This window comes from Coregonus clupeaformis, unplaced genomic scaffold (assembly GCF_020615455.1).
Source record: "Coregonus clupeaformis isolate EN_2021a unplaced genomic scaffold, ASM2061545v1 scaf0408, whole genome shotgun sequence".
Lineage (NCBI taxonomy): Eukaryota > Metazoa > Chordata > Actinopteri > Salmoniformes > Salmonidae > Coregonus > Coregonus clupeaformis.
This window is the reverse complement of record NW_025533863.1, coordinates 196,419-223,157: the sequence shown is the minus strand read 5'-3', so window position 1 is coordinate 223,157 and position 26,739 is coordinate 196,419. Positions and strand designations below refer to the sequence as shown.

Genomic DNA, 26,739 nt, shown 5'->3' with positions numbered 1-26,739 from the left:
GAAGGTGAACCTTCGCCCCAGTCTGAGGTCATGAGCGCTATGGAGCAGGTTTTCATCAAGGATCTCTCTGTACTTTGCTCATTTCATCTTTCCCTCGATCCTGACTAGTCTCCCAGTCCCTGCCGCTGAAAAAGATCCCCACAGCATGATGCTACCACCACCATGCTTCACTGTAGGGATGGTGCCAGGTTTCCTCCAGACGTGACGCTTGGCATTCAGGCCAAGGAGTTCAATCTTGGTTTCATCAGACCAGAGAATCTTGTTTCTCATGGTCTGAGAGTCCTTTAGGTGCCTTTTGGCAAACTCCAAGCAGGCTTTCATGTGCCTTTTACTTGGGAGTGGCTTACATCTGACCACTCTACCATAAAGGCCTGATTGGTGGAGTGCTGCAGAGATGGTTGTCCATCTGGAATGTTCTCCCATCCCCACAGAGGAACTCTGGAGCTCTGTCAGAGTGACCATCGGGTTCTTGATCAACTCCCTGACCAAGGCCCTTCTCCCCCGATTGCTAATTCTAAGAAAAGTCTTGGTGGTTCCAAACTTCTTCCATTTAAGAATGATGGAGGCCACTGTGTTCTTGGGGACCTTCAATGCTGCAGACATTTTTTGGTACCCTTCCCCAGATCTGTGCCTCGACACAATCCTATCTCGGAGCTCTACGGACAATTCCTTCGATCTCATGGCTTGGTGTTTGCTCTGACAAGCACTGTCAACTGTGGGACCTTATATAGACAGGTGTGTGCCTTTCCAAATCATGTCCAATCAATTGAATTTACCACAGGTGGACTCCAATCAAGTTGTAGAAACATCTCAAGGATGATCAATGGAAACAGGATGCACCAGAGCTCAATTTGAGTCTCATAGCAAAGGGTTTGAATACTTATATAAATAAGGTATTATTGTTATTTTATTTTTTATACATTTGCAAAAATGTGTGTAGATTGATGAGGATTTTTTTTTATTTAATCCATTTTAGAATAAGGCTGTAACGTAACAAAATGTGGAAAAAGGGAAGGGGTCTGAATACTTTCCGAATGCAATGTACATCCATTTCCCCAACCTACACGTCACACACTGCAGAGCCCCAGTGTGGAGATTAAAGTCCATCCAGGGTTATTTACATTCAGCTGATCAAGTAGGACTCCAGATCTGCGCCTCCTGAATCAATGGGCCCCAGCTTGTGGTCCTTAGTGACAGATACACACTCACTGTTCTTCAAAGGAGCGCAGAGCACAGCACACAGGAGCACCGTACCGGGGGAGTTTAGCCGCAGTTATGTACATAAGGGCACATGGGCCATCTGGTAGAAGTATTGAGTGACAAGCCAAAGTGAACTTGATAATTACAAAGTTGCATTAACAAAGGAGAGAGGCAATGGCACGGACTGGCATCAACATCTAGAAACCCATATTATGCTAATTGACTCATAACTATCTATACCATTTCAGTGATTCAGGTTACCTCTGTTTGCATCATATCTGACGTAGATACCTAATGCACCTCAACTATGTCAGTAGAATTTTTAGCAGAAGAAGTTTATGGAACTATGTGCAAGACTTCTTACCCATGATTTATACAATCATCAAGTCAAAGTGTCAACAGAGGGAACAGAGTAGTTCCTGGAGGGAGAAAATTGTTCCAGTACATTAATCATGGAGGGATGTGCATGTAAAGCTGCTTATCATAAGTAAGCAGCATCTCATCCAAACAAGTCAATATGAATACAAGGCCATGCACCCCCTCTCTGGTATTTTCTCATTAATGTCAATGTGTACTCCTGTGACATTTGCACTCTTCAAACAATATAAATCATATAAATTCCACCGTATTTAGATTCTTTACCAGACAGTGCAGTGAGGTCTTTCACATGAGTAATGAGATGCAAGGTTATCTCCCTTGAATAAGATAAAAGAAGACCTACAATATCGTACAGCCTTGTGATATAAACACCATGAAGAGCCCTATTTAAAATGTTCCTCATTAATTCAGTTAAGAAAAGTAACTGACTAAAGCTCCAGATAGGTCAGGTTTAGAAAAAGATAAATCCCTAAGGTATGTTTCATAGGGAGGTAATGGGCACAATAGTTGAAAAATATCTGATTTAATCTTGATGTAGATCTTTATCTTTCATTTATACTGTACATATGTTTGTTTATATTTGTTGACTTATTTATTCTTTATATACTTCGGTAACATTTTATTTGAATGCTCTGCCATAATGCCTGCATAAGGTTATTATAAACCTGAGATTGACATAACATGTATTTATGTCACATCGCTAAATCTGTAATAAATCAGTAGGCTTCAAAACTTTGTACTGTAACGTAAGTTAATTAGTGTGAGTCATGTTACAAAATGTCAAGTTTGCATGTATATGACTACCTTATCTGTGCAGGCATCATGCCGGAATAGTAAAATAAAGTGTTACCTAAATCTCTTTCCTCAACATTGAAAGACTCATGTGGTTTGATATGTTTAGATCCCCCCCCTCCCCCAATCCTTCAGTTGGCAGGCTCTTCACACAATACCAGTAATGGGCAGTAAGACTTAGCAGAGCAAAATGGACACAGAGGAGAAGCAGACTGAAGCCTTGGAGAGTCTTGAAAGTAATAGAAAACCAGTTGAGGGCCGAGGTGCCAGTATCAGGGCAGAAGGGAACAGAGAGCCTGTGATCATAGTTGATCAACTCTGGGAGGGATTCACCTGCATGCATCCCCAAAACAGGAGGAAGAGGATGAAGGCTCCAGCATCATGCTGAACAGGCAGATGCATGCACAGCCAGGCAGAGGGACATGATCCGAACGGAGAGAGAAAACAATCCAAAGGTTTCAGTCTGTGTGTAAACGATGTACGAATGAAAAAAGAATGATAACAACACTAATATCAATGACCATGGTTCTTGGTCCAGAGCAGCAATCTGCACCCTCTCTCTCTCTCTGCTGGACTGAGATGTGGTCAGGCCGTGGTCCCCACTGCTGGCAGTCATTCTGTAGGGGTGTTGGCAAGGGAGGTGGGAGAGTCACATGATGGGACGGGCGGCATGGGGCAGATGGCCTTGTGACTGTAGTACTCCACCACCTGGTTGGGCACCTCCGCCAGGACACATTTGGCCAAGGCAGCTGGCGAGGCCTGTGAAAAACAGAACACAACTGTAGTCTGGACAGTTCTGACACAAGACCCCAAAGGGTTAAAGCAATCATTTTCAGTGGCACCCAAATCCAATGAAACTCCAGGCAAATTGTTTTTTAATCTAACAAAGGAAGAATGGAACGAGTGATTTGTGTTTTCCGTTGTTTGGGCAGCGGTCAAAAGGAAAGAGGGCTTTGGGGAGCACACAGACAAATCGCATCAAGCTTTTGGAGGTATTTTCTGCATTTTTCATCGTAACTTTTCTAAATTAATGGATTTTCTTTGCTGGTGACATTTTTTTTTTTTCTTAGGAGGTATTTCTGAAGCCAGCAGATGAGAGGCTGCCTGGCTGTTAGCTTGTCTTCAAAGCCCCATTGGAGGGTAATGCTATTACTGAAGGGGCTTTGGAGGTCACACTGGGAGACTTAATGGCCGCCAGCATCGCTATTATAAAAAGTACTTCAGTTTCTGAGACCTTGGAGACCCACACCTCTCTGTTCTTTTGCCTTGGTTGGAATATGACTGTGGCATAGCAGAGTGTAGAGGGAGGTAGGGAAGGAAGGAGAGTTGGAGTGATGGAGGTATAGAAAGAGGAAGGGAAGGAGGGGAATACTGACCGTTTTGAAGTCTCTGAAGGGCACAAACTGCACAATGTCCCTGAGGACGGGCTCTCCTTTGGGCGAGCGCAGCACCCCGTCATCCCCGTCCAGGATCTGCATGTCTGTGAAGTCTGCATTGCCCACGCCAACGATGATGATGGACAGGGGCTGGTAGGAGGCGCGTACGATGGCCTCGCGTGTGTCCGCCATGTCTGTCACCACGCCGTCCGTGAGGATCAGCAGGATGTGGTAACGCTGGAGGAGAGAGGAAAGAGGAGAGGAGAGGGTTGCGGTTGCGTGTTAACCTTTGTCACCACACACTTCAGTGCCCTTGGCTTGTCTGTGTGTAACACATTATCCTCTGAAATCTGATTGCTCCCACTGAGAAACACTGAGAAACTTCATCCTGTATTAATCTCTAGTCTCATCAACACCTCTCTCTCTCCCTGCAGGATATCAATATGAATGAGAAAATCCTCAACATCTACAGATATCCTACATTTGCAAAAGTCGGAATCAGTGGATTTTACATATGAGGTCTATGAGTGTATTCCTATGTATTCTGCTCTCAGATGTCCCATGAGTCCCTAGTGATGAAAGTGCCCCGGCTGCAGTTTTAACTCGTCCTGAATTCTCTTTGCATTGATCCTTTGGTCTCATTTATTGATCAGAAGAAGAAGGGATGATTGAATAATAAATGAAGATCAGTACAAGGACGAAGCAGAAGAAATGGCCAGAGTAATGGAAAAGTGTTTAAAATGTAATGGGAATAGCCAGAGGGCAAACTAATGTAGGAACACATTGATAAAAATAATTGGCCTTGGGCATTCTTGTTAACTCAAACCTTACCGCATTTAATTGAGAGATTTTAAAGGTTCTTATGCAGAACCTCAAGAAATTATTACAGATTTATACAATGGGGTGAGTCTAATCCTGGATGCTGATTGGTTAAAACCGAGTTCCAGCCGGTGTCTATTCCACAAGTTACCACCGGCTAAGGCTATGAAATGCCTATTTACTGTTCCCTCTCACTGCGCAATCCACTGTCTCATCAGCCCAAGCAGGCAATTTATAAACTTGATCTCCACTGTAAAAAAGCATCTAGACATTATCTCCCCTTTCTTTTAGACTAGTATTTGGTTTTCAACAGCAGAGATTTATATAAACCTTGCTGTCTGTCTCTCTGATATTTGCAACATTGTTTCAATATTGAAATTTGATTTCCAGCTGTCTGATAGTAATCAACGTGTTGGGACTTGGGAGTCAGGACGAGACAGACAGGCAGGCAGCTTTTCTCAGCCAGTTGAAATCATAAATCAGCATCATTTTGATGGATATATACACAAAGAAATGTCCATAGAAAAACAGGTCAAACGAAACGAAATGCAGCTAGTTTGCTGTCTTTCGAGCTTCAGTTTGAAGTAATTGTGTTAGCTGTGCCGTTGGCTAGCTCCTCCAAACAGTGTCCTGGTGAGAGACCAAATGTTCTATGCCAGGCAAAATCGCTCATCATTAGCTCAATGTCACTAGAAAAGAGCTTAAACAAACACAAATGCAGCTACTTTTCTGTTATTCTGGCTGCACTGTTTGATATGACTGTGTTAGCCCAAGTTGGCTAGCTAGCAATAAGGGGATAAGAACGTTGCCAGCCAGCATGACAACGGAACATTTAGAATGAACGTCCATAGATATAGAATAAAAAGACTTAACGACTGGGTCGTGTCTCTGGCAACCGAACCAGCCGGCTTGGGTAGCAATCCTAGATTTGTGCCGGGACTATATCTTGTGAAAGGACAAAATAGTATGAATAAATTAATCAAAATAACTTTTAATGGAAATATGTCAATCATTATTTGAATTTGTTGGTAACCCATTGTATAAAAGTGATAATTCCCTCAAATACGGTGTTTGGAGGATATATTGGCACGGTTTGCTGGCCCGAGACTAACAACACCGTGCCAATATCCTCCAAACACCGGCTTCTTGGGCATTATCACTTAAGTAGACAAACACATTTAATAGTGAATGACATCACTATCACGTTTTTCATTTCTACACTCAATCATACACCTACATGGTCTGTCTTGGCTGACTGGTATTAATTGTGTAAAAGCTGAGCTGAGCCTGGGACAGCTCATCCAGGGAGGCTCAATGGGTGGGATATCAGAGTTATGGAGAATTTTTTTTTATCCATATCATGCAGGCCTGTACTGTACATCGCTCCATTACAGCAGTAAAGGACACTTACTGAGGCATCTTTGATGGTCTCCTCTCCTGCTGACAGCTTGGCTATCCTGCTGATTATGGGAGTGACGTTGGTGGGGCCGTACAGCTGGATCTTAGGCAGGCAGTTCTGGTAGGCCTCCACCACCCCCTGGATCTCTGATCACACACGCACACACACACACACACACACACACACACACACACACACACACACACACACACACACGTTCTACTGTGGGTACACACCTTGAAGTAGCACATTGAGGGACCGAGGGAGGGAGGGAGGGAGACAGGTGGGCTGGAGCATAAATAACTAGGGATCAAAGTATTACTGGAAATGTGAATTTGTAGGGCTCTGTGTTCATTAAAGATGGATTCTGAGAGCGGGAAAAGCACTCTCAGGCTCCACATGCTATCCAGTATGCTCGTTTTTCATTGTAAAATGTCAGCGGTAGAGATTGATGGAGGGTCGGGCAGAGCTGCTGAGAGGTTCAGAAGTATAAGGTACCCAGAGGAGGCTTCATCTCTCTTACCTTCACATTCATCGTCCTCTGGGTTGAAATTGATGGCAAAGTCATGGGACACCTGTTTGTTGGGGGGAAAAAACGAGGTCAGACATTGTTGTACTGGAATATTAGTGTAGACACAAAATCCCTATGCCTCATTCGATATACAAAGGACACATTTATTTCAGTCCACATTTTACGATCTTTTGAAAGTCTGGAGTAGCGCTGGAATAAATGAAAGTATATGACAAGTCCACATAAAGCTTACTTTGAGTATGAGAATTACCCTGTTCCTGATACGAAGTGGTCCAGTTATCTTATTATACAAAGCCACAGACACACAGCCTTTTGACATCTTTTACTATTTTGGGTAAATACAACAGCTTTGGGCTCTTGGTCTATTGTAAGTGACTGCAACAATGCTGAATTTAGTGATTTGGATTTTTAGCATTTTAGCGGCCTGGGGTACAGAAATAGTTCAGACGTGGCATTTTTCTATCCTATCAAAACAACAGTATTTTCTGTCCAATGTGTGTACCTTTGACAAGACAGATGTCATTAAGCCATAATTACAGAACGTACAGTAGTCAAGACTATTTATAAGCCAATGCACAGAACAGAACAGAAGCAGATCCTGATAGCCTTCTTTTATATTTTCTCTGTCTGTTGACCTGCCAGTACTTCCAGTGTGCCTGTAATGTGACTCTCCATCTCTGGAAGCAGTCTGTGTGTCTGAAAGCGATGTGTGTGTGTGTGTGTCACTTCAAACCCTCTCCCCAGGGTGCTAGTTAAAACAACAGCCGGGTCTCTGTTCTCCAGGCCAAATCTGCTTAAAGAAACGCCCCTCTCTCGCTCCTGAAACCTTCTGACAAGTGGCCATCAACACCAAAGAACCTTGCTCCACACTGCCCGCTTGTAATTATTCTAACTTCCTCAGAACATGTTATTTTCTCGTGGACAGGTTGGCATTTCCAGAGAAGGGGCTGATGAATAAAAATAAACTCAATTATGAATCTGAAATGTGAGATTTTGACAGAGTGACAAATGGTGTCAGGAAATAGGGCAATCAGCCCGTTCAATATATAGACTCAGGGCATGGGCAAATACCAAGAGGAGGGAGGATGGAGGGAAAATAAGCAGTGGGGGAAAAGATTATAACAACTAAACAAGATAACACTCACCTCATAATTGGGTGGAATTCTGGCACCAAATCCCAAGGCGGAAAATCTTTTGTCACTAAAATGTAAAGTAGAGTAAATCAATCATACAATAAAACTGTTGTTGCTGTTACAATGGAGAATACACTGTCACTGATCAAATGGAAGATACTTGTCGATACTTGTCGAGAACATTATTGTAATTTATCTCTTCCACTCATGAAAAACTACACTGCAAATCCGTCCTTTTAAGACTTGTTTACAATTCAACCAGTTAGGACACTCATTAAATGACAATTTAAGAATTGCTTCTATGTGCCAGCTGTCATTTTGCATCTATGGGGTGAGATTCTGTTACTCTCCGGCACTAAGTGGTAATTGTGCTGTCGCAATTGTTGTATTCTCCACATCATTATCGGTATCATTTTAATTTGATGAGCTGATGTAGTATAATATGCTCTGCCATATTGAATGCATTACTCTTTGTCAGGAGGGCAGTAGAGCACAGCACTAGAGGAATGAAAGCAGGAACAGTGGGGGAGAATGAGAGTGTAAGACACAGTAGGACAGAAGCAATGCCTGCTGGGAAATACCACTAGACATACAGTACATCTGATGACACAGTGAGTTGTGGGGCTCACTGAGCAGTGTGCGAGCTAGGACAAGAAACAAAACACGAGTCCTCATAGTGCAATGGCAAAAAGAGGGGTTTGAAAGAAAACAGGATTAAAATGTGATATGGAATGATTAGTGAGTTACAGCTCTCTCTCTGACAGGAAATATGTGTATCTATCACTCTCCAATCCATGGCACTGTGAACATGTGTGCTGGGCTGTGTTAGCTTATTTTCAATCACATTAGTACTTGTGCCTAAATACATGATTTTGTCTCTGCTATCAGGGCATTTCTTTCATGCAGAAAAAAAGTGAATTCTCGAGCACCGTGACAATCTGAATGAACATCTCCATAATAACATCTTGGTTTCAGTTAGCAACATTTGAAAGGAGCTGTTTTAATTTATTTACTGCAGCAGGAAGGGGAGAGAGTGATGACATTGGCTGGGAACACTAAAGCAGGAAGTAATAAGCATTCAATTGAAGATTTGGCTGTAAGCCCTCATTAGAGACAACTAAAGCTTTCCCTTTACTCTAAACTTTAATTGCCCATTGCTGGCTGATAGATACATTCTCCAGCACATTAAAGGCAAAGTAATGGAAAAACAGATAATAAAACCCTTCTGGTCTCATCCTCCACCCTTGGGAATTAAGAATGATCAACTCTGTGCTAAACATAGTAATCTTCAATTGGGCTTCCTTTGTCTCAGGAGATGGTAAACTCTCTCAGGATGCCGCTCTCTAGCATGGCACCTATAGATGAGCAGAAACATCTCAGCCATGAGAAAGAGAGAAGCTGTGCGCACAACCAAGGCAACTGCTTTCCAAATGTGCAAAGGCTGCTGCCATCCCCGATATTCACAGTTTGCTTATAGCTGCTCATTATTTTCTATATAAAGACTGACAGGGGAGTGTCTAACACGCAAGCTAATCAAAATGGTATTTATTTTTTCAATTCAAATTGGGCTCTGTGGATGTCCAGTACAACACATCTGGAATGTCATCCCCAAAACCATAGTGCATTGCTCTAGCAGGCCTAGTAACGCACGAGGGCACGCACAGACACACACAGACACAGACTCCGTTCTGTCCATTATCACAGATTAGAGGAAGATGCTCAGACAGCCCTCCAGGCACAGAAACTCAAGGCCCCATCTCTCTATCAACCCATGGAAAAGAGAGCTGGTAGAAAAGCTTGGATCAATTAAGGAAAGCAGCAGACGTGATTTCTCTCTCTCTGCCCCCAGGTGAGTTATAGAAATGCTCTCTTTTTGTTCCCTCCATTAAGACTTTGGTCCTTAATCTCCTTAATCCTCAACTCCTTCATCCTCAGCTGAAGAAAGAGGGGAAAGTGGACCTCCTCTCTACCACCACCCTGCATGGGGAGATTTACAGAGATGCTGTAAATGGCTAATCCTGCTTTTAATGAATCCCACAGGACAGCGCTATACAGGAGAAAGGACAGGAATAACCTGCAGGAGCAACGGAGGTGTACGAGAACAAAATTGGCTGCAACACAACGCACCGAAAACACATTTTCTCTGACAGTGTCAGGTTCGTTGAAGGACGGGACGGACCAAGGCGCAGCGTGATATGCATACATGTTTATTATAACGAATAAACACAACAACCAAACAACAAACTAAACGAAACGTGAAGTCCAAGGTAGACACAAACAACATACCTTACACGGAACAAGATCCCACAACCCACTAGTGCCAATAGGCTGCCTAAGTATGGTCCCCAATCAGAGACAACGAACGACAGCTGCCTCTGATTGGGAACCACACCGGCCAACATAGAACCATACATACTAGATCGTAGCACATACACAACAAAGAATATACACACCCTGACTCAACATATAAGAGTCCCCTGAGTCAGGGCGTGACATTACCCCCCCCCCCAAAGGTGCGGACTCCGACCGCACAACATAAACATAACAGGGTAGGGGCCGGGTGGGCATTCCGCCTCGGAGGCGGATCCCGGCTCGGGCGTGACGACCTCTCACTCTCCGCCTCCCTGTTGCGCCCCTGGTCTGGTCTGGACCTCGGCGCGCTACTTCCCCTCTCCTTCCTCCCACGATACGCCAGGCCCTGTCTGGACCCTGGTGTGGGAGACCCCGAACCTGGAGAGGGGCTGACGTCATGGTCTGGACTGGAGCCGCTGACCGGAGCTGGACTTGGCACCGGTGGAGCGGACTGCTCTGGCTCCGGAGTGGAGCCGCTGACCGGAGCTGGATCAGGCAACGGTGGAGCGGACTGCTCTGGCTCCGGAGTGGAGCCGCTAACCGGAGCTGGACTGGACCCCGGTGGAGCGGACTGCTCTGGCTCCGGAGTGGCGCAGCTGACCGGAACTAGATCAGGCACCGGTGGACCGGACTGCTCTGGCTCCGGAGTGGCGCAGCTGACCGGAACTAGATCAGGCACCGGTGGAGCGGACTCCTCTGGCTCCGGAGTGGAGCAGCTGACCGGTCCCGGACCAGGCACCGGTGGAACGGGCACGGGCCGTGCCGTACTGGACAAACGCACCACTGGTCTGGTGCGAGGAGCAGGCACGGGCCGGACCTGACTAGGAACACGCACCACTGGCTTGGTGCGAGGGGCAGGAACGGGCCGGGCCGGACTGGCGACGCGCACCACTGGCTTGCTGCGAGGAGCAGGAACAGGTCGGGCCGGGCTGGCGACGCGCACCACTGGCTTGGTGCGAGGAGCAGGAACAGGCCGGGCCGGGCTGGCGACGCGCACCACTGGCTTGGTGCGGGGAGCAGGAACAGGCCGGGCCGGGCTGGCGACGCGCATCACTGGCTTGGTGCGGGGAGCAGGAACGGGCCGGACCGGACTGGCGACACGCACCACTTTCTTGGTGCGAGGAGCAGGACTGGGTTCCTTTATTAACCCCTGCTCCTTCTGCTGCCTAACCAGCTCCTCTCGCCGTGCCTCTACACCTTCCTTCTCCCTTCTAGCCTCCTGTAGCGCCTCCCTCTGACCGAATACCTCCTGCTCCCTCTGAACCAATAGCCCCCGTAATCTGGTGGCCTCCTCTCCTAACCAGCAGATCCGCCCTATCGCGGCCTCCTGCTGCCTCGTCGTCCACACCGTGTGCCCCCACCCAACATTTTATTGGGGTTGCCTCTCCACCCTGATCCCTTTCAGGGCCTCCATCTTTCATGCCAGATCCTCTCTTATCTCCTGCCAAGTCCATCCTCTCTGCTCCTCCTCGGCACATTGCTTGGTCCAGGTCTGGTGGGATCTTCTGTCACGTTCGTTCAATGACGGGACGGACCAAGGCGCAGCGTGATATGCATACATGTTTATTATAACGAATAAACACAACGACCAAACAACAAACTAAATGAAACGTGAAGTCCAAGGTAGACACAAACAACATACCTTACACGGAACAAGATCCCACAACCCACTAGTGCCAATAGGCTGCCTAAGTATGGTCCCCAATCAGAGACAACGAACGACAGCTGCCTCTGATTGGGAACCACACCGGCCAACATAGAACCATACATACTAGATCGTAGCACATACACAACAAAGAATATACACACCCTGACTCAACATATACAGTGGGGAAAAAAAGTATTTAGTCAGCCACCAATTGTGCAAGTTCTCCCACTTAAAAAGATGAGAGAGGCCTGTAATTTTCATCATAGGTACACGTCAACTATGACAGACAAAATGAGATAAAAAATTCCAGAAAATCACATTGTAGGATTTTTAATGAATTTATTGGCAAATGATGGTGGAAAATAAGTATTTGGTCAATAACAAAAGTTTCTCAATACTTTGTTATATACCCTTTGTTGGCAATGACACAGGTCAAACGTTTTCTGTAAGTCTTCACAAGGTTTTCACACACTGTTGCTGGTATTTTGGCCCATTCCTCCATGCAGATCTCCTCTAGAGCAGTGATGTTTTGGGGCTGTCGCTGGGCAACACAGACTTTCAACTCCCTCCAAAGATTTTCTATGGGGTTGAGATCTGGAGACTGGCTAGGCCACTCCAGGACCTTGAAATGCTTCTTACGAAGCCACTCCTTTGTTGCCCGGGCGTTGTGTTTGGGATCATTGTCATGCTGAAAGACCCAGCCACGTTTCATCTTCAATGCCCTTGCTGATGGAAGGAGGTTTTCACTCAAAATCTCACGATACATGGCCCCATTCATTCTTTCCTTTACACGGATCAGTCGTCCTGGTCCCTTTGCAGAAAAACAGCCCCAAAGCATGATGTTTCCACCCCCATGCTTCACAGTAGGTATGGTGTTCTTTGGATGCAACTCAGCATTCTTTGTCCTCCAAACACGACAAGTTGAGTTTTTACCAAAAAGTTATATTTTGGTTTCATCTGACCATATGACATTCTCCCAATCCTCTTCTGGATCATCCAAATGCACTTCAGACGGGCCTGGACATGTACTGGCTTAAGCAGGGGGACACGTCTGCACTGCAGGATTTGAGTCCCTGGCGGCGTAGTGTGTTACTGATGGTAGGCTTTGTTACTTTGGTCCCAGCTCTCTGCAGGTCATTCACTAGGTCCCCCCGTGTGGTTCTGGGATTTTTGCTCACCGTTCTTGTGATCATTTTGACCCCACAGGGTGAGATCTTGCGTGGAGCCCCAGATCGAGGGAGATTATCAGTGGTCTTGTATGTCTTCCATTTCCTAATAATTGCTCCCACAGTTGATTTCTTCAAACCAAGCTGCTTACCTATTGCATATTCAGTCTTCCCAGCCTGGTGCAGGTCTACAATTTTGTTTTTGGTGTCCTTTGACAGCTCTTTGGTCTTGGCCATTGTGGAGTTTGGAGTGTGACTGTTTGAGGTTGTGGACAGGTGTCTTTTATACTGATAACAAGTTCAAACAGGTGCCATTAATACAGGTAACGAGTGGAGGACAGAGGAGCCTCTTAAAGAGGAAGTTACAGGTCTGTGAGAGCCAGAAATCTTGCTTGTTTGTAGGTGACCAAATACTTATTTTCCACCATAATTTGCAAATAAATTCATTAAAAATCCTACAATGGGATTTTCTTGAATTTTTTTTCTCAATTTGTCTGTCATAGTTGACGTGTACCTATGATGAAAATTACAGGCCTCTCTCATCTTTTTAAGTGGGAGAACTTGCACAATTGGTGGCTGACTAAATACTTTTTTTCCCCACTGTAAGAGTCCCCTGAGTCAGGGCGTGACAGACAGCAATTAATTAGAAATGAGTGAATAAACTGCATGCAGGGTCAGGTTTGTTAATTATTGTCTGTAATGCAAGGGAGATCCATCACCATGGGCGAATGAGAAATGGGCCTTCAACATACGGAGAAGCCAGTTTCAAGTTCTCTAATACAATTCAAACCACTCAACCACTGATGTCTGATATCTCTGCCTTGAATAGCTATCTTTTACATATTGCTGTTGGTGCTTCTTGTTTATTTGTCTCGTATCTTTCTGTTCTATCTAGTCCGTGGTGTTTTGTCAAAACAGAAAGCTCATTACAATACATCAGACTTTTAATTTTAACATAACAGCGAGATCGACCTGAAACAACTTCTCAATGTTGCCTCAGCGATTTATCTTACTTTTCTCCTCTGACGCAAATGCAGTCAATATGTTCCAAAGCTCCTGATGTATCAAGAGAAGAGGCTGTACAAATGCTTCCACTGGAGCTACTAATACTTAGTTCTGATGCTTGGCGGTTCTCTGTTCTATCAGTGAGTGCTTTTAATACTTTGTGGGAATAGAACCTGGTGTTTGAGAAAATGTAGAGGTGCCACAGGTACCGAGCACAGACAGAGAGTGAAAGAAACTGGCTTTCAAGTCTGTCTATGGTTTCCTCAGATAAAGTAGACATTCTCTGGGAAGTGGCCTTTCTGTGAAGTTACATACATATTCTCTTTGATTGTGCTCAACGTTTTAGGATTCTCATGCTTTTTCCAATTGAGCCTGGATTAAACATCACAACATTGACATTTTACATTTTTAGTCATTTAGCAGACGCTCTTATCCAGAGCGACTTACAGGAGCAATTAGGGTTAAGTGCCTTGCTCAAGGGCACATTGACAGAGTTTCCACCTAGTCGGCTTGGGGATTAGAACCAGCGACCTTTCGGTTACTGGCACAACGCTCTTAACTACTAAGCTACCTGCCGCCCCAACCTACATGTTGGTTCAGTGTGTGTGGCGTAGTGGTCTACCTCTGTGTCTAGTTTCCTAAAGTGTTTTCTTAAGCAGTACATGTGTATACTAAGTGATAAGTCCCAAGTAGAGAACTAATTATGTTTCAGACTGCCATGCTCTGGAGGACTGCCAAACCGGTAGACAGACATATTTCAACGTGACACCAGTAAGGAGAGTGGGAGAGCCAGATGTGATGCTGTTCCCAGGCCTGTTAATGAGGATGGCACCAACGTGTGGGCTCCACGGTGGCACCTCTTTTTCACTTCCACGTGACATGATGTGAGAGCGGATCTTGCAGGCGGGGGTCTTCACTGAGCCCCGTTCCCCTCTCAGTAGGAGAACGCAGCCACTTCCCACTCAGAGCAAAAGGTGCCCGGCTCCTAATCCAGCTGCTACTCTGTAAATGTGATCACACATCACCTGATATTCACCACAAGAGGCCTGCAAGCCCACGTTGTGCACCTTAATAACAGCCTGATGTGGGAAGAAATAACCCACAATACGTAACGTAGGCGCATCACCTAAAGGCATGTACGTGACACCCAACACCAAACTGAGTTAGCTACCTACACATCTCTTTTCCAGGTAGCTAGAGTTTGTGTCTCTCCAACACGTCTTCTGCTGTTCTAGAGTTATCTCTTGTATTCTTTAATTAGGCAGCCAGCGTTCTCCACACCTTCAACAGGAGGAGCCAACACTGGCATGATTCACAGTGTAAATCCTAATTTGGCTCTGTGCCAACAGACAAGATGATCTTTCCTCAAAAATAGACCAAATTCAAAATAATTAGTTACTAATTAACCAGTGTCTGACAAGACTGCCTCCGATAATAAATATTGAATTAGTGATTTAGAAATGAGGAATGTAACTATAATATAATACCAGTCAATTCCATATCCTTAACAAATACTATATACAGAAAGTAATGTGACACACACACAAATTATAATATACAGCCTGTCGCTCCAACTCTCCCCAGCCATTGAAACCATTATCTCCCCAAACCCTTGAGAGCCCTGTGCATCCTTCTTCTGCCTTCTCTCCACTGCTGCCCATGGCTCTGCTGTTGCCTCTCCTCTGCACTTTCCTCTGTCCCTCCCTACCCCTGCCTCTGCCCATCCTGCTACTGTCCCTCCCTGCCTCCGCCCATGCTGCTGTGACACTGCGCTAGGTTGGGTGTCCTCTCCTCTGGATCGGGTTAATGATCCCCTGCCAGCCATGGAGGGGGATTTGGCTGCTCCGTCAGGCACAGGCAGTCTTTGCCAGGCTCAAAGACAGAATAGGATATCACAGGGTGCAGTGAGCACCACAGGACAGAGGACATGCTGCATCCGCTGCCACGGGTGGAACAAAACCTGCTGTGTCCATTCCAACAACAGCAGCAGAAAGCAGCAGCAGCAGTAAATCTAAGCAGACCAGCCTCATCTCAAACACTGATTCTGCCTCCAAGCAACTTCATCTGAGATTTCCCCAGGGCCTCCTCATGCATTGCTAATGTCTGTGTAAAGCAATTTGTTTGCTCTAATTTCCTCCTGTTGGCAGTGGGCATGAGAATTGCAGATGGACCATAATTTAATTAATGCGTGAAAATTACTGTTTCTATTTTTTGGGATGTTTTTTAATTTTTTTGCAGTTTCGTATTATCTGGCAGAAGTCTTAGATTTCATGGAGGAAATGTATGACATCAAGTGGCTGACTTAGGGTTAGATTCTATCAGATCCATGCTAGCCGACATCCGCATAGCGGTTGTTTTGGCGGTGTCAGAGGTGGAACTACATTAGAGCTGCTCCTTACCTTATCTCGGACACTGCCATTGGATGCAGCAAAACCACACCCGACTTTATATCTGACAAATCCCATGCAGCCGCATTACAAGTTCAGACACTCGAATGCGTGATGTTATATTGTCTACACCCCCATTAGACTGATAGCCTATCCCAATCCAAATTAACATGAAAACATGCACCCTTTCTATCGCCGTTTTGAACTTCTAACGCGGTAAGGATAATAGGAAGGGAGTGATTTTTAACACACAAGAACAGCCACTCACTTATTTGCCAGCTGAAACCGCAGTTACACCTTCAACACCGCCAAAACAAGGTGAGTTATCACTCGATCTGATTGAATCAAGGCCTTATCATTGTAATAATTGTTCAACTCTATCATTCATTTTCCAACTCATGCTTCAGTGAGTAGTAGAAAGAATCCTCAGAATTCTATTCCACAATTTCCATTACATCCTCATGGCTTGGAATTAGATGAAGTAGAGCCACTGGCTCGGTACATTATGAGACATCTACCAAATGTAAAAAGTTCAATTTCCCATTGGTAGACATACAGAGAGCAGCCCCACAGGATAGAGATCCGGCTAAGGCTGGGCAGAGAGCCGTGGTGCTGACTAACCTGTCATAATCCTGACAGATCTCCCCCACTGCTATCAAAGCCTTCAGATACTCGTTGGGCTGGTACGGGTTGATGTAGTGTAGGGAGCAGCTGTTCCGAGGGTCTCCGTTGGAGGCCGTGAAGTCAATGGCCACCTAGAGCAATGACAGATTCATAGAAGACACTAAACATTGCAAGTAAAACCAAACACCATAAACACTAGACCTAGGGTCTACCTGTCAATGCAGGTTGTGTTGAAGCAGGCTATTCTGTACAGTTCTCTGTCAAACTTGTGTTTCTATAGAGGAAGATTATGACATGTCAACTGACTTCCATTGTGTAAGTGTCTAGAGCCTGCGTCATTGAGTGACTTGACTTTGCAACCCGGGAGCAGCCTCATAAAGTCTTAAATACTGTAACATCATCGCTTTCATGTCCTCAAGCATAATTGTATAACTGCTTACGCAAATGAATCTGTATAATATATGGTGAAAACTAAGATATCTAAGATATGTAAATGAACATTGCTGAAGCCGTCTGTTAAATTTCCATTTTAATGTCCAGTCATTGAACAGATGTTCTCAGAGCAATTTATACGACCAACATATGTGCAGGATACATTGAGGGCATGTAAGAAGGAGTGGCAAAGGACATAGATATTTCACTTCTTTGACGTCAGCAGTGCTAAAGATACGAGCACAGGGAGAACTGCAGAACTTCTCAACAAGGGAAATGATCAAACAAATATTCTGCAGGTATTTTTTTTAAAATCATTAGTGCATTATCAAAGGACTTCTATAGTGTTCTATATCTGTGGTAAGTGATACCAAAGGATGTCTATGCAACAATGAAGCAGTGCTCCTAACATAGCAGTTCCCCTAAATTAATATGAATTATTGCCTCAGTTATCCTTCTAAGGAGCTAGCCTCCAGTGAGAAAAGTATCCGGGTACACCGGAAAATGCCAGTCAGCAGGGTAATGTTTCATTAGTTAAAAAATGCAGAATGTAATGTTTCACACTTAGAGAATGTAGCATTTAATCAAAACACTGGCCTTGATCACAGCACGTAGCCTGGAAATGGAACACTGATTTAAATTTCACAGGCAGGTTAAAATACTAGGCCTATTGTCTATTCCAACACCTTAACGAAGGCAAGCAATCATTAATATGTACTGAATGTGTAGGCAGTCAGTGGATCGTACACCTTTGAAGGTTAGCATAGCATTGTACCACGCTGCTAAGTGATGATGACATGCTAGTGCACGCATTGGCTGCTCAACTTACTGTAAAGTGGATTTGGCATCCTCCCATGATGTAGTCCAGGAAGGAATACACTCTGTGAAGCTGCAGAACAGAGAGGAAGCTTTTAAACTAAACCCCAGAGGGTGGGGGTTCGGATTTGGTGGAGTACTCAATGTTTTTAGATGGATTCCAGTTTTAACCAATGGCTGTTCCATTTACAAAAGAACATGTATTTTAAAACTGTTATTAAACCACTACTCAGTAGCAACTACTGTTAAACAAACATTATGTAGTAAGCATGAAAATGGAGAATGGTGATGATTTAATTTAGTCTGAAGGCAGCAGCTCTGTGATGTGCAGTGTGTGATCTCCATGCCCGTTAGAGATCACACACCCAGTGGTGGCGACAGGGGATTCAAACTGAGACAGCGGCAATCAAATGAGCTGGGCCCCAGTAAACTAATGAATCCAAATAAAATAATCTAAATGATAAACTGCCTAAACAGTAGGCCCAAGAGACACAAAAACAGCTATACCAATAAAAAACTTTTAATTTTTAAAAGACCTGTGAACTAAAAACATAGGGGGAAAGAATGGTGACAGCCATCCACAAATGTAGTCATTTACAGAATTGGGTAGCGGGGGTGGACAGTAAACTGAGTGTGAACACATTTCTAAAATGAGCAGTACAAATTAATTACGAATTAGCACTATGTGTACATATTGTGAGAGAGTACAACAGAATAGCACAGAGATGGGGATGATTATCTATGTATTAGATAGTGGAGAGTTGCTGAGCAGGAGCTGAAACGGTTGGCTCTAACCTTGAGATCACTGAGGATGACCACCCCAGAGTTTTTGTAGTTCTTCTTCTTCAGTTTATACTTTGGATTCATGCAATCCCATGTGACCTTCAATACAAGAGGTAGACAGATCATACAGAAACATAGTTATGAGTTATGAAAGCAACGGAAATATCACATTTACATAAGTATTCAGACCCTTTGCTCAGTACTTTGTTGAAGCACGTTTGGCAGCGATTACAGCCTTGAGTCTTCTTGGGTATGACGCTACAGGCTTGGCACACCTGTATTTGGGGAGTTTCTCCCATTCTTCTCTGCAGATCCTCTCAAGCTCTGTCAGGTCTCTCCAGAGATGTTCGATCGGGTTCAAGTCCGGGCTCTGGCTGGGCCACTCAAGGACATTCAGAGACTTGTCCCGAAGTCACTCCTGCGTTTTCTTGGCTGTGTGCTTAGGGTCGTTGTCCTGTTGGAAGGTGAACCTTCGCCCCAGTCTGAGGTCCTGAGCGCTCTGGAGCAGGTTTTCATCAAGGATCTCTCTGTACTTTGCTCCGTTCATCTTTCCCTCGATCCTGACTAGTCTCCCAGTCACTGCCACTGAAAAACATTGCCACAGCATGATGCTACCACCACCATGCTTCACTGTAGGGATGGTGCCAGGTTTCCTCCAGACGTGACGCTTGGCATTCAGTCCAAGGAGTTCAATCTTGGTTTCATCAGACCAGAGAATCTTGTTTCACATGGTCTGAGAATCCTTTAGGTGCCTTATGGCCAACTCCAAGCAGGCTGTCATGTGCCTTTTACTGAGGAGTGGCTTCCATCTGGCCAATCTACCATACTATGGAGCTCTGTCAGACTGACCATCGGGTCCTTGGTCACCTCCCTGACCAAGGCCCTTCTCCCCCGATTGCTCAGTTTGGCCGGGCGGCCAGCTCTAGGAAGAGTCTTGGTGGTTCCAAACTTCTTCCATTTAAGAATGATGGAGGCCACTGTGTTCTTGGGGACCTTCAATGCTGCAGACATTTTTTGGTACCGTTCCCCAGATCTGTGCCTCAACACAATCCTATCTCGGAGCTCTACGGACAATTCCTTCGACCTCATGGCTTGGTTTTTGCTCTGACATGCACTGTCAACTGTGGGACCTTATATAGACAGGTGTGTGCTTTTCCAAATCATGTCCAATCAATTGAATTTACCACACGTGGACTCCAATCAAGTTGTAGAAACATCTCAAGGATGATCAATGGAAACAGGATGCACCTTTGCCAACATTTCTAAAAACCTGTTTTCGCTTTGTCATTATGAGGTATTTGGGTAGATTGATGAGAATAACATATTTAATCCATTTTAGAATAAGGCTGTAACGTAACAATGTGCAAAAAGTCAAGGGGTCTAAATATTTTCCGAATGCACTAAGTGGCACATCAGTGACACACATCAAACATTCAACAGTGACTGACAGCACTCTCTCTCCTTTCGACTGACCTTGCTTCCACCGCCAATTTTCTGCATTTCTCGGAAGGTGGCATAAAACTCTCCGATGAAGTCGTGTTTTCCCCTGGAGTCGTAATCCCAAACTAGACACTGTGACACAACCAGACAGTGACAGACAGAACCCTCTAATATTTACTGTTCATTCACCGGTAAGTTAGTTCATTCACCAGTTCGTTCATTCATTCATCACTACCACAGCAGCAATGTAAAACCATCACACTATGACTTCCTGTGTTTCTTACCTTGAGCTTCCTGTCCTCATCACAGCTACACAGAGAGATGAGAGACACTTTAAAGGGCTCCCATACGGGGTTCAGGTTGTTTTTGATCACCTGCAACAGCAAGAACACATTAGACATGAGTAACTTTCACCACACATGGAGAAGGAGAGGTAGATACAGAGAGGAGGAATGAATGGGTCTATTACCTCAGTTCTGTGAACGAGCTGTTCCGTCCCATCATCGTTGATTCGATATATTTCCAAAAAGGGGTCTGACTTACTGAAGAGATCCTGCCAAATATACAAACCAGTCAAACATAAAACACTAATCCTGGTTGAGAAATTCATTTATCTCAAACAATCAAACAACAAACAGGTCCCTGAAATCACACGTACACAGATGCCATCATGTCAGCTTGGTCCTCCTGGTGCTACATTTGACACAGCTTGTCCCCTGCCTGTGCATGTGGTGCATTGTTCACTGCCGTGACAAATCAAATCAGGAAAAAGGCGTGAAAGAGTCATTTGACATTGAGTCGCAAGTTAAGGCTGAGAGCATCTACAGCTTATTTGGGTCAATTGATTCTTCAGTATTTCTGTACATTGTGTAGTGTCTGTGTGTGAGAGAGTGTTAGAGAAAGGAAGGAAGGGAGAGAGAGTGTGTGAGAGAGAGTGAGAGGGGGGCACATTAGCCTGATACATCTCCACAGGGACAGCCAGGGAGGAAAGCAAGGGAGGTAGCTCCCCCATCTCGTTGTCAAGGCAACCTTTGCCAGCGGCGTCCCTGTGGACTGACGTGCATTGCAAGTGCATTTGTCTGTCAACATTTAATCCCTGTCCAGCAATAACAGCTCTCACCACATATATAATCAGCACCATTAATTAAGTTACCTATACCTATACCTTTGACCAGCACGGTCTACTGAGTTTAATAATGTTCTAAGTTCCATAATGTCCTCCAACAGTTTGTTCAGTACCTTGGATAGCGTTTCAGGCAGCATTTCAGTATTATAAATAAATGGGGGATATTTCATTGCCTGATCCATGTTGGGCATACTGTGGTTGTCACAGCAACTCTTTGCAACTACAATAAATATATAATTTCTACGAATCTCACTTCTTAAGTACTTTGAAAACAAAAGGTTAAACATTCAAGACGTTTAAATGCAAACCTTTGAAAAGGTACTTTGTCTGAGCCATCAACCATTGTGCTGGTAAATCAACTACAATATTAAGTGCCTTAGCACAGCTGATCGCCATTGTGAAGCAGGCAGTATTTATAGCCTGTGTGGTATAGATCATGTGCATAGTCTATTAGAGTCATATCTCTCAGTGTAATGGGATCCTCAAAGTCATTGGAACGGACAGATTCCATACAAAGATAGTAGCCTGGCAATTAATCTGCCTGAGCATGTGGCCATCCCCCCACATCTCTCTCTTTCTCTACCTCCCGCTCTCTCTCCCTCCCTCTCTGTTTCTCCCCCCTCTCTCTCCCACTTTCCATCTCCCCCTCTCTGCCCCCCCCCCCCCCCCTGCTTCAGCTTTCCCAATAGGAGAACCCTTTGAATAACCCTTTTTGATTCCAGGTAGAATCCTTTTGGTTCCAAGTAGAACTGTTTTGGGTTCCATGTAGAACCCTTTACACAGAGGGTTATACATGAAACCCCAAATGGTTCTACCAGGAACCAGAAAGTGCTTTTACCTGGATCACAAAAAGGGCTCTCCTATGGGGACAGCCGAATAACCTTTTTGGAACCCTTTTTCTAAGAGTGTAGAGTTAAAGTAGTTTGCTGACAGGCTCGGGCATCTCAAATGTAATCATGTCAATAAGACAAGGAAAGAGAATGTTTTAAACCACACCATACCACCATTGATGAGTTTCCCTGCCTCCAATGTACACTGAAGATTCGATTAGCAATATTATTTGTGTCTAAATCACAAACAGTGCAATTAGAAATATGTTTTTATTTCCACATGGAATTGCTCATCATTACCCTTTTTCTATTGGGTTAGGTCCAATCAGCCAATCAAAAGGACTGTAAATTGCTCATTCTAATAAATGCATTACAAACGAGCCTGGGCTCTGCTCTGATGAATACACACTAAGCAGAACTTTACCTCCACTCCCTGTTAACTTTCTCCAACACTGCGTAGAGTCCGAGGCCAATTGCACCCTTTGCTTGGTAGCATTCTGAGAGCATAGAGAGGCAGGAAGAAGATTTCTGCTATAATCATTGATGTCAGAGAGTTATTCCAGTCTTGTTGACTGAGATATGAACCTTCTGCCTTGAGCCTTGTGTGGGTGTGCCAGCTCTGCTGTAGGTGCCTCAGTGCTCCAGCTCCCAAAATCTGGTGCCAAATATCTTTCGTAACCCTCCTAAATGCTCTACCGACAACAAACTCCCTCTTTCTGAGCTCACCATGCATTGTCCATAGCTTTTCTCCGTCAATACATTTATTGAAAAACTACCGCTGTCTGTGCCGTCTTTGCACAGAGAGCCCCATGTTGGATTGATTTCCTCATCTTGTGTGAAGGCGCAGGAATTTAGAGTTGAAAAGGACAGGTCGATCATGTCCTTTGGATATTGCAAGGCAGCCTTTCAGAGCCCGGCTACTTTAAATGCGTAAATTCATAAATGGCAGACAAAAATGGAATGGTAGAAAACAAAACACATATACATATATATATATATATATACACACATACATATATATATATATATATATATATATATATATATATATATATACACATATATATATACATATATATATATATATATATATATATATATATATATATATATATATACAGTGGGGAAAAAAAAGTATTTAGTCAGCCACCAATTGTGCAAGTTCTCCCACTTAAAAAGATGAGAGAGGCCTGTAATTTTCATCATAGGTACACGTCAACTATGACAGACAAAATGAGAAAAAAAAATCCAGAAAATCACATTGTAGGATTTTTTAATGAATTTATTGGCATATGATGGTGGAAAATAAGTATTTGGTCAATAACAAAAGTTTCTCAATACTTTGTTATATACCCTTTGTTGGCAATGACACAGGTCAAACATTTTCTGTAAGTCTTCACAAGGTTTTCACACACTGTTGCTGGTATTTTGGCCCATTCCTCCATGCAGATCTCCTCTAGAGCAGTGATGTTTTGGGGCTGTCGCTGGGCAACACAGACTTTCAACTCCCCTCTAAAGATTTTCTATGGGGTTGAGATCTGGAGACTGGCTAGGCCACTCCAGGACCTTGAAATGCTTCTTACGAAACCACTCCTTCGTTGCCCGGGCGGTGTGTTTGGGATCATTGTCATGCTGAAAGACCCAGCCACGTTTCATCTTCAATGCCCTTGCTGATGGAAGGAGGGTTTCACTCAAAATCTCACGATACATGGCCCCATTCATTCTTTCCCTTTACACGGATCAGGCGTCCTGGTCCCTTTGCAGAAAAAACAGCCCCAAAGCATGATGTTTCCAACCCCATGCTTCACAGTAGGTATGGTGTTCTTTGGATGCAACTCAGCATTCTTTGTCCTCCAAACATGACGAGTTGAGTTTTTACCAGAAAGTTATATTTTGGTTTCATCTGACCATATGACATTCTCCCAATCCTCTTCTGGATCATCCAAATGCACTTCAGACGGGCCTGGACATGTACTGGCTTAAGCAGGGGGACACGTCTCGCACTGCAGGATTTGAGTCCCTGGCGGCGTAGTGTGTTACTGATGGTTGGCTTTGTTACTTTGGTCCCAGCTCTCAGCAGGTCATTCACTAGGTCCCCCGTGTGGTTCTGGGATTTTTGCTCACCGTTCTTGTGATCATTTTGATCCCACGGGGTGAGATCTTGCGTGGAGCCCCAGATCGAGGGAGATTATCAGTGGTCTTGTATGTCTTCCATTTCCTAATAATTGCTCCCACAGTTGATTTCTTCAAACCAAGCTGCTTACCTATTGCAGATTCAGTCTTCCCAGCCTGGTGCAGGTCTACAATTTTGTTTTTGGTGTCCTTTGACAGCTCTTTGGTCTTGGCCATTGTGAAGTTTGGAGTGTGACTGTTTGAGGTTGTGGACAGGTGTCTTTTATACTGATAACAAGTTCAAACAGGTGCCATTAATACAGGTAATGAGTGGAGGACAGAGGAGCCTCTTAAAGAAGAAGTTACAGGTCTGTGAGAGCCAGAAATCTTGCTTGTTTGTAGGTGACCAAATACTTATTTTCCACCATAATTTGCAAATAAATTCATTAAAAATCCTACAATGGGATTTTCTGGATTTTTTTTTCTCAATTTGTCTGTCATAGTTGACGTGTACCTATGATGAAAATTACAGGCCTCTCTCATCTTTTTAAGGGGGAGAACTTGCACAATTGGTGGCTGACTAAATACTTTTTTGCCCCACTGTATACAAATATGTGTGTGTGTGTGTGTGTGTGTGTGTGTGTGTGTGTTTTGTTTTCACATATTGCAGATAATCACTCAGAGTATGTTTTAGCCTGAGGCAGACAAAGTGAGAGGGAGGAAGACCCTGAGAGATATGCAGAGAAAAGGAGGGAGAGAAGGAAAAAGACAAAGATATTAGCTGAGAGACAAGGAGAGAGATTTGCGAGAGAGAGAGAGAGAGAGAGAGAGAGAGAGAGAGAGAGAGAGAGAGAGAGAGAGAGAGTGGGAGGATAAGCGCAGAGGCGCTCGGGTACGGCTTGTTGCTGTTGTAGGAAGAACAGACACCTGCAGAGCTTCAGGGCCAGTGGTGCATTGTGGGATGCTTTGTGTGGAGGGGCTGTTTGCAAACAGAGAACCACGCAGTAACACCCCTTACACACACGCACGCACGAAAGCACACACACACAAACACACACACTGAACTAAGCAAACCTCACACTGATCTCACCCTCATATTCCTCTGGCTCTCTGTCAAGAGTCCATGACACACCTTTCTCACAATGCTTGTCTCAACGGGGAACCAGCATTTACAGAAAGCCAAGTTCAATTCAGACTTAATAGAACAAATGCTGAAATGTATATTGTATGCCTTTATGTCATATGCCTCCAGTAAATACAGTGTGAAGCATATGGATCTAAATAAATGTTGCATTTATACAGTGGGGAGAACAAGTATTTGATACACTGCCGATTTTGCAGGTTTTCCTACTTACAAAGCATGTAGAGGTCTGTAATTTTTATCATAGGTACACTTCAACTGTGAGAGACGGAATCTAAAACAAAAATCCAGAAAATCACATTGTATGATTTTTAAGTAATTAATTAGCATTTTATTGCATGACATAAGTATTTGATACATCAGAAACGCAGAACGTAATATTTGGTACAGAAACCTTTGTTTGCAATTACTGAGATCATACGTTTGCTGTAGGTCTTGACCAGGTTTGCAAACACTGCAGCAGGGATTTTGGCCCACTCCTCCATACAGACCTTCTCCAAATCCTTCAGGTTTCGGGGCTGTCCCTGGGCAATACAGACTTTCAGCTCCCTCCAAAGATGTTCTATTGGGTTCAGGTCTGGAGACTGGCTAGGCCACTCCAGGACCTTGAGATGCTTCTTACGGAGCCACTCCTTAGTTGCCCTGGCTGTGTGTTTCGGGTCGTTGTCATGCTGGAAGACCCAGCCACGACCCATCTTCAATGCTCTTACTGAGGGAAGGAGGTTGTTGGACAAGATCTTGCGATACATGGTCCCATCCATCCTCCCCTCAATACGGTGCAGTCGTCCTGTCCCCTTTGCAGAAAAGCATCCCCAAAGAATGATGTTTCCACGTCCATGCTTCACGGTTGGGATGGTGTTCTTGGGGTTGTACTCATCCTTCTTCTTCCTCCAAACACGGCGAGTGGAGTTTAGACCAAAAAGATCTATTTTTGTCTCATCAGAGCACATGACCTTCTCCCATTCCTCCTCTGGATCATCCAGATGGTCATTGGCAAACTTCAGACGGGCCTGGACATGCGCTGGCTTGAGCAGGGGGACATTGAGTGCGCTGCAGGATTTTAATCCATGACGGCGTAGTGTGTTACTAATGGTTTTCTTTGAGACTGTGGTCCCAGCTCTCTTCAGGTCATTGACCAGGTCCTGCCGTGTAGTTCTGGGCTGATCCCTCACCTTCCTCATGATCATTGATGCCCCACGAGGTGAGATCTTGCATGGAGCCCCAGACCGAGGGTGATTGACCGTCATC

The 26,739-nt window shown here is 44.5% G+C and overlaps 1 protein-coding gene across 2 annotated transcripts in view; it reads right to left on the bottom strand.

Annotated features, from left to right (window-relative positions):
* Positions 1–989: 989 nt before the first annotated feature.
* LOC121548463 (copine-7) overlaps positions 990–26,739 on the bottom strand; it is a 51,470-nt gene continuing 25,720 nt past the window's right edge. For both annotated transcript variants that reach the window (XM_041859882.2, XM_041859883.2), the window contains exons 6-16: positions 20,752–20,835; positions 20,567–20,656; positions 20,316–20,414; positions 18,855–18,941; positions 18,073–18,132; positions 16,809–16,942; positions 7,642–7,696; positions 6,488–6,539; positions 5,977–6,110; positions 3,747–3,983; positions 990–3,129 (exon numbers count right to left, since the gene is read on the bottom strand). In XM_041859882.2, coding sequence (XP_041715816.1) covers positions 2,983–3,129; positions 3,747–3,983; positions 5,977–6,110; positions 6,488–6,539; positions 7,642–7,696; positions 16,809–16,942; positions 18,073–18,132; positions 18,855–18,941; positions 20,316–20,414; positions 20,567–20,656; positions 20,752–20,835 — 1,179 coding nt within the window. In that variant the 3' untranslated portion in view covers positions 990–2,982. The remainder of the gene's footprint in view (positions 3,130–3,746; positions 3,984–5,976; positions 6,111–6,487; positions 6,540–7,641; positions 7,697–16,808; positions 16,943–18,072; positions 18,133–18,854; positions 18,942–20,315; positions 20,415–20,566; positions 20,657–20,751; positions 20,836–26,739) is intronic.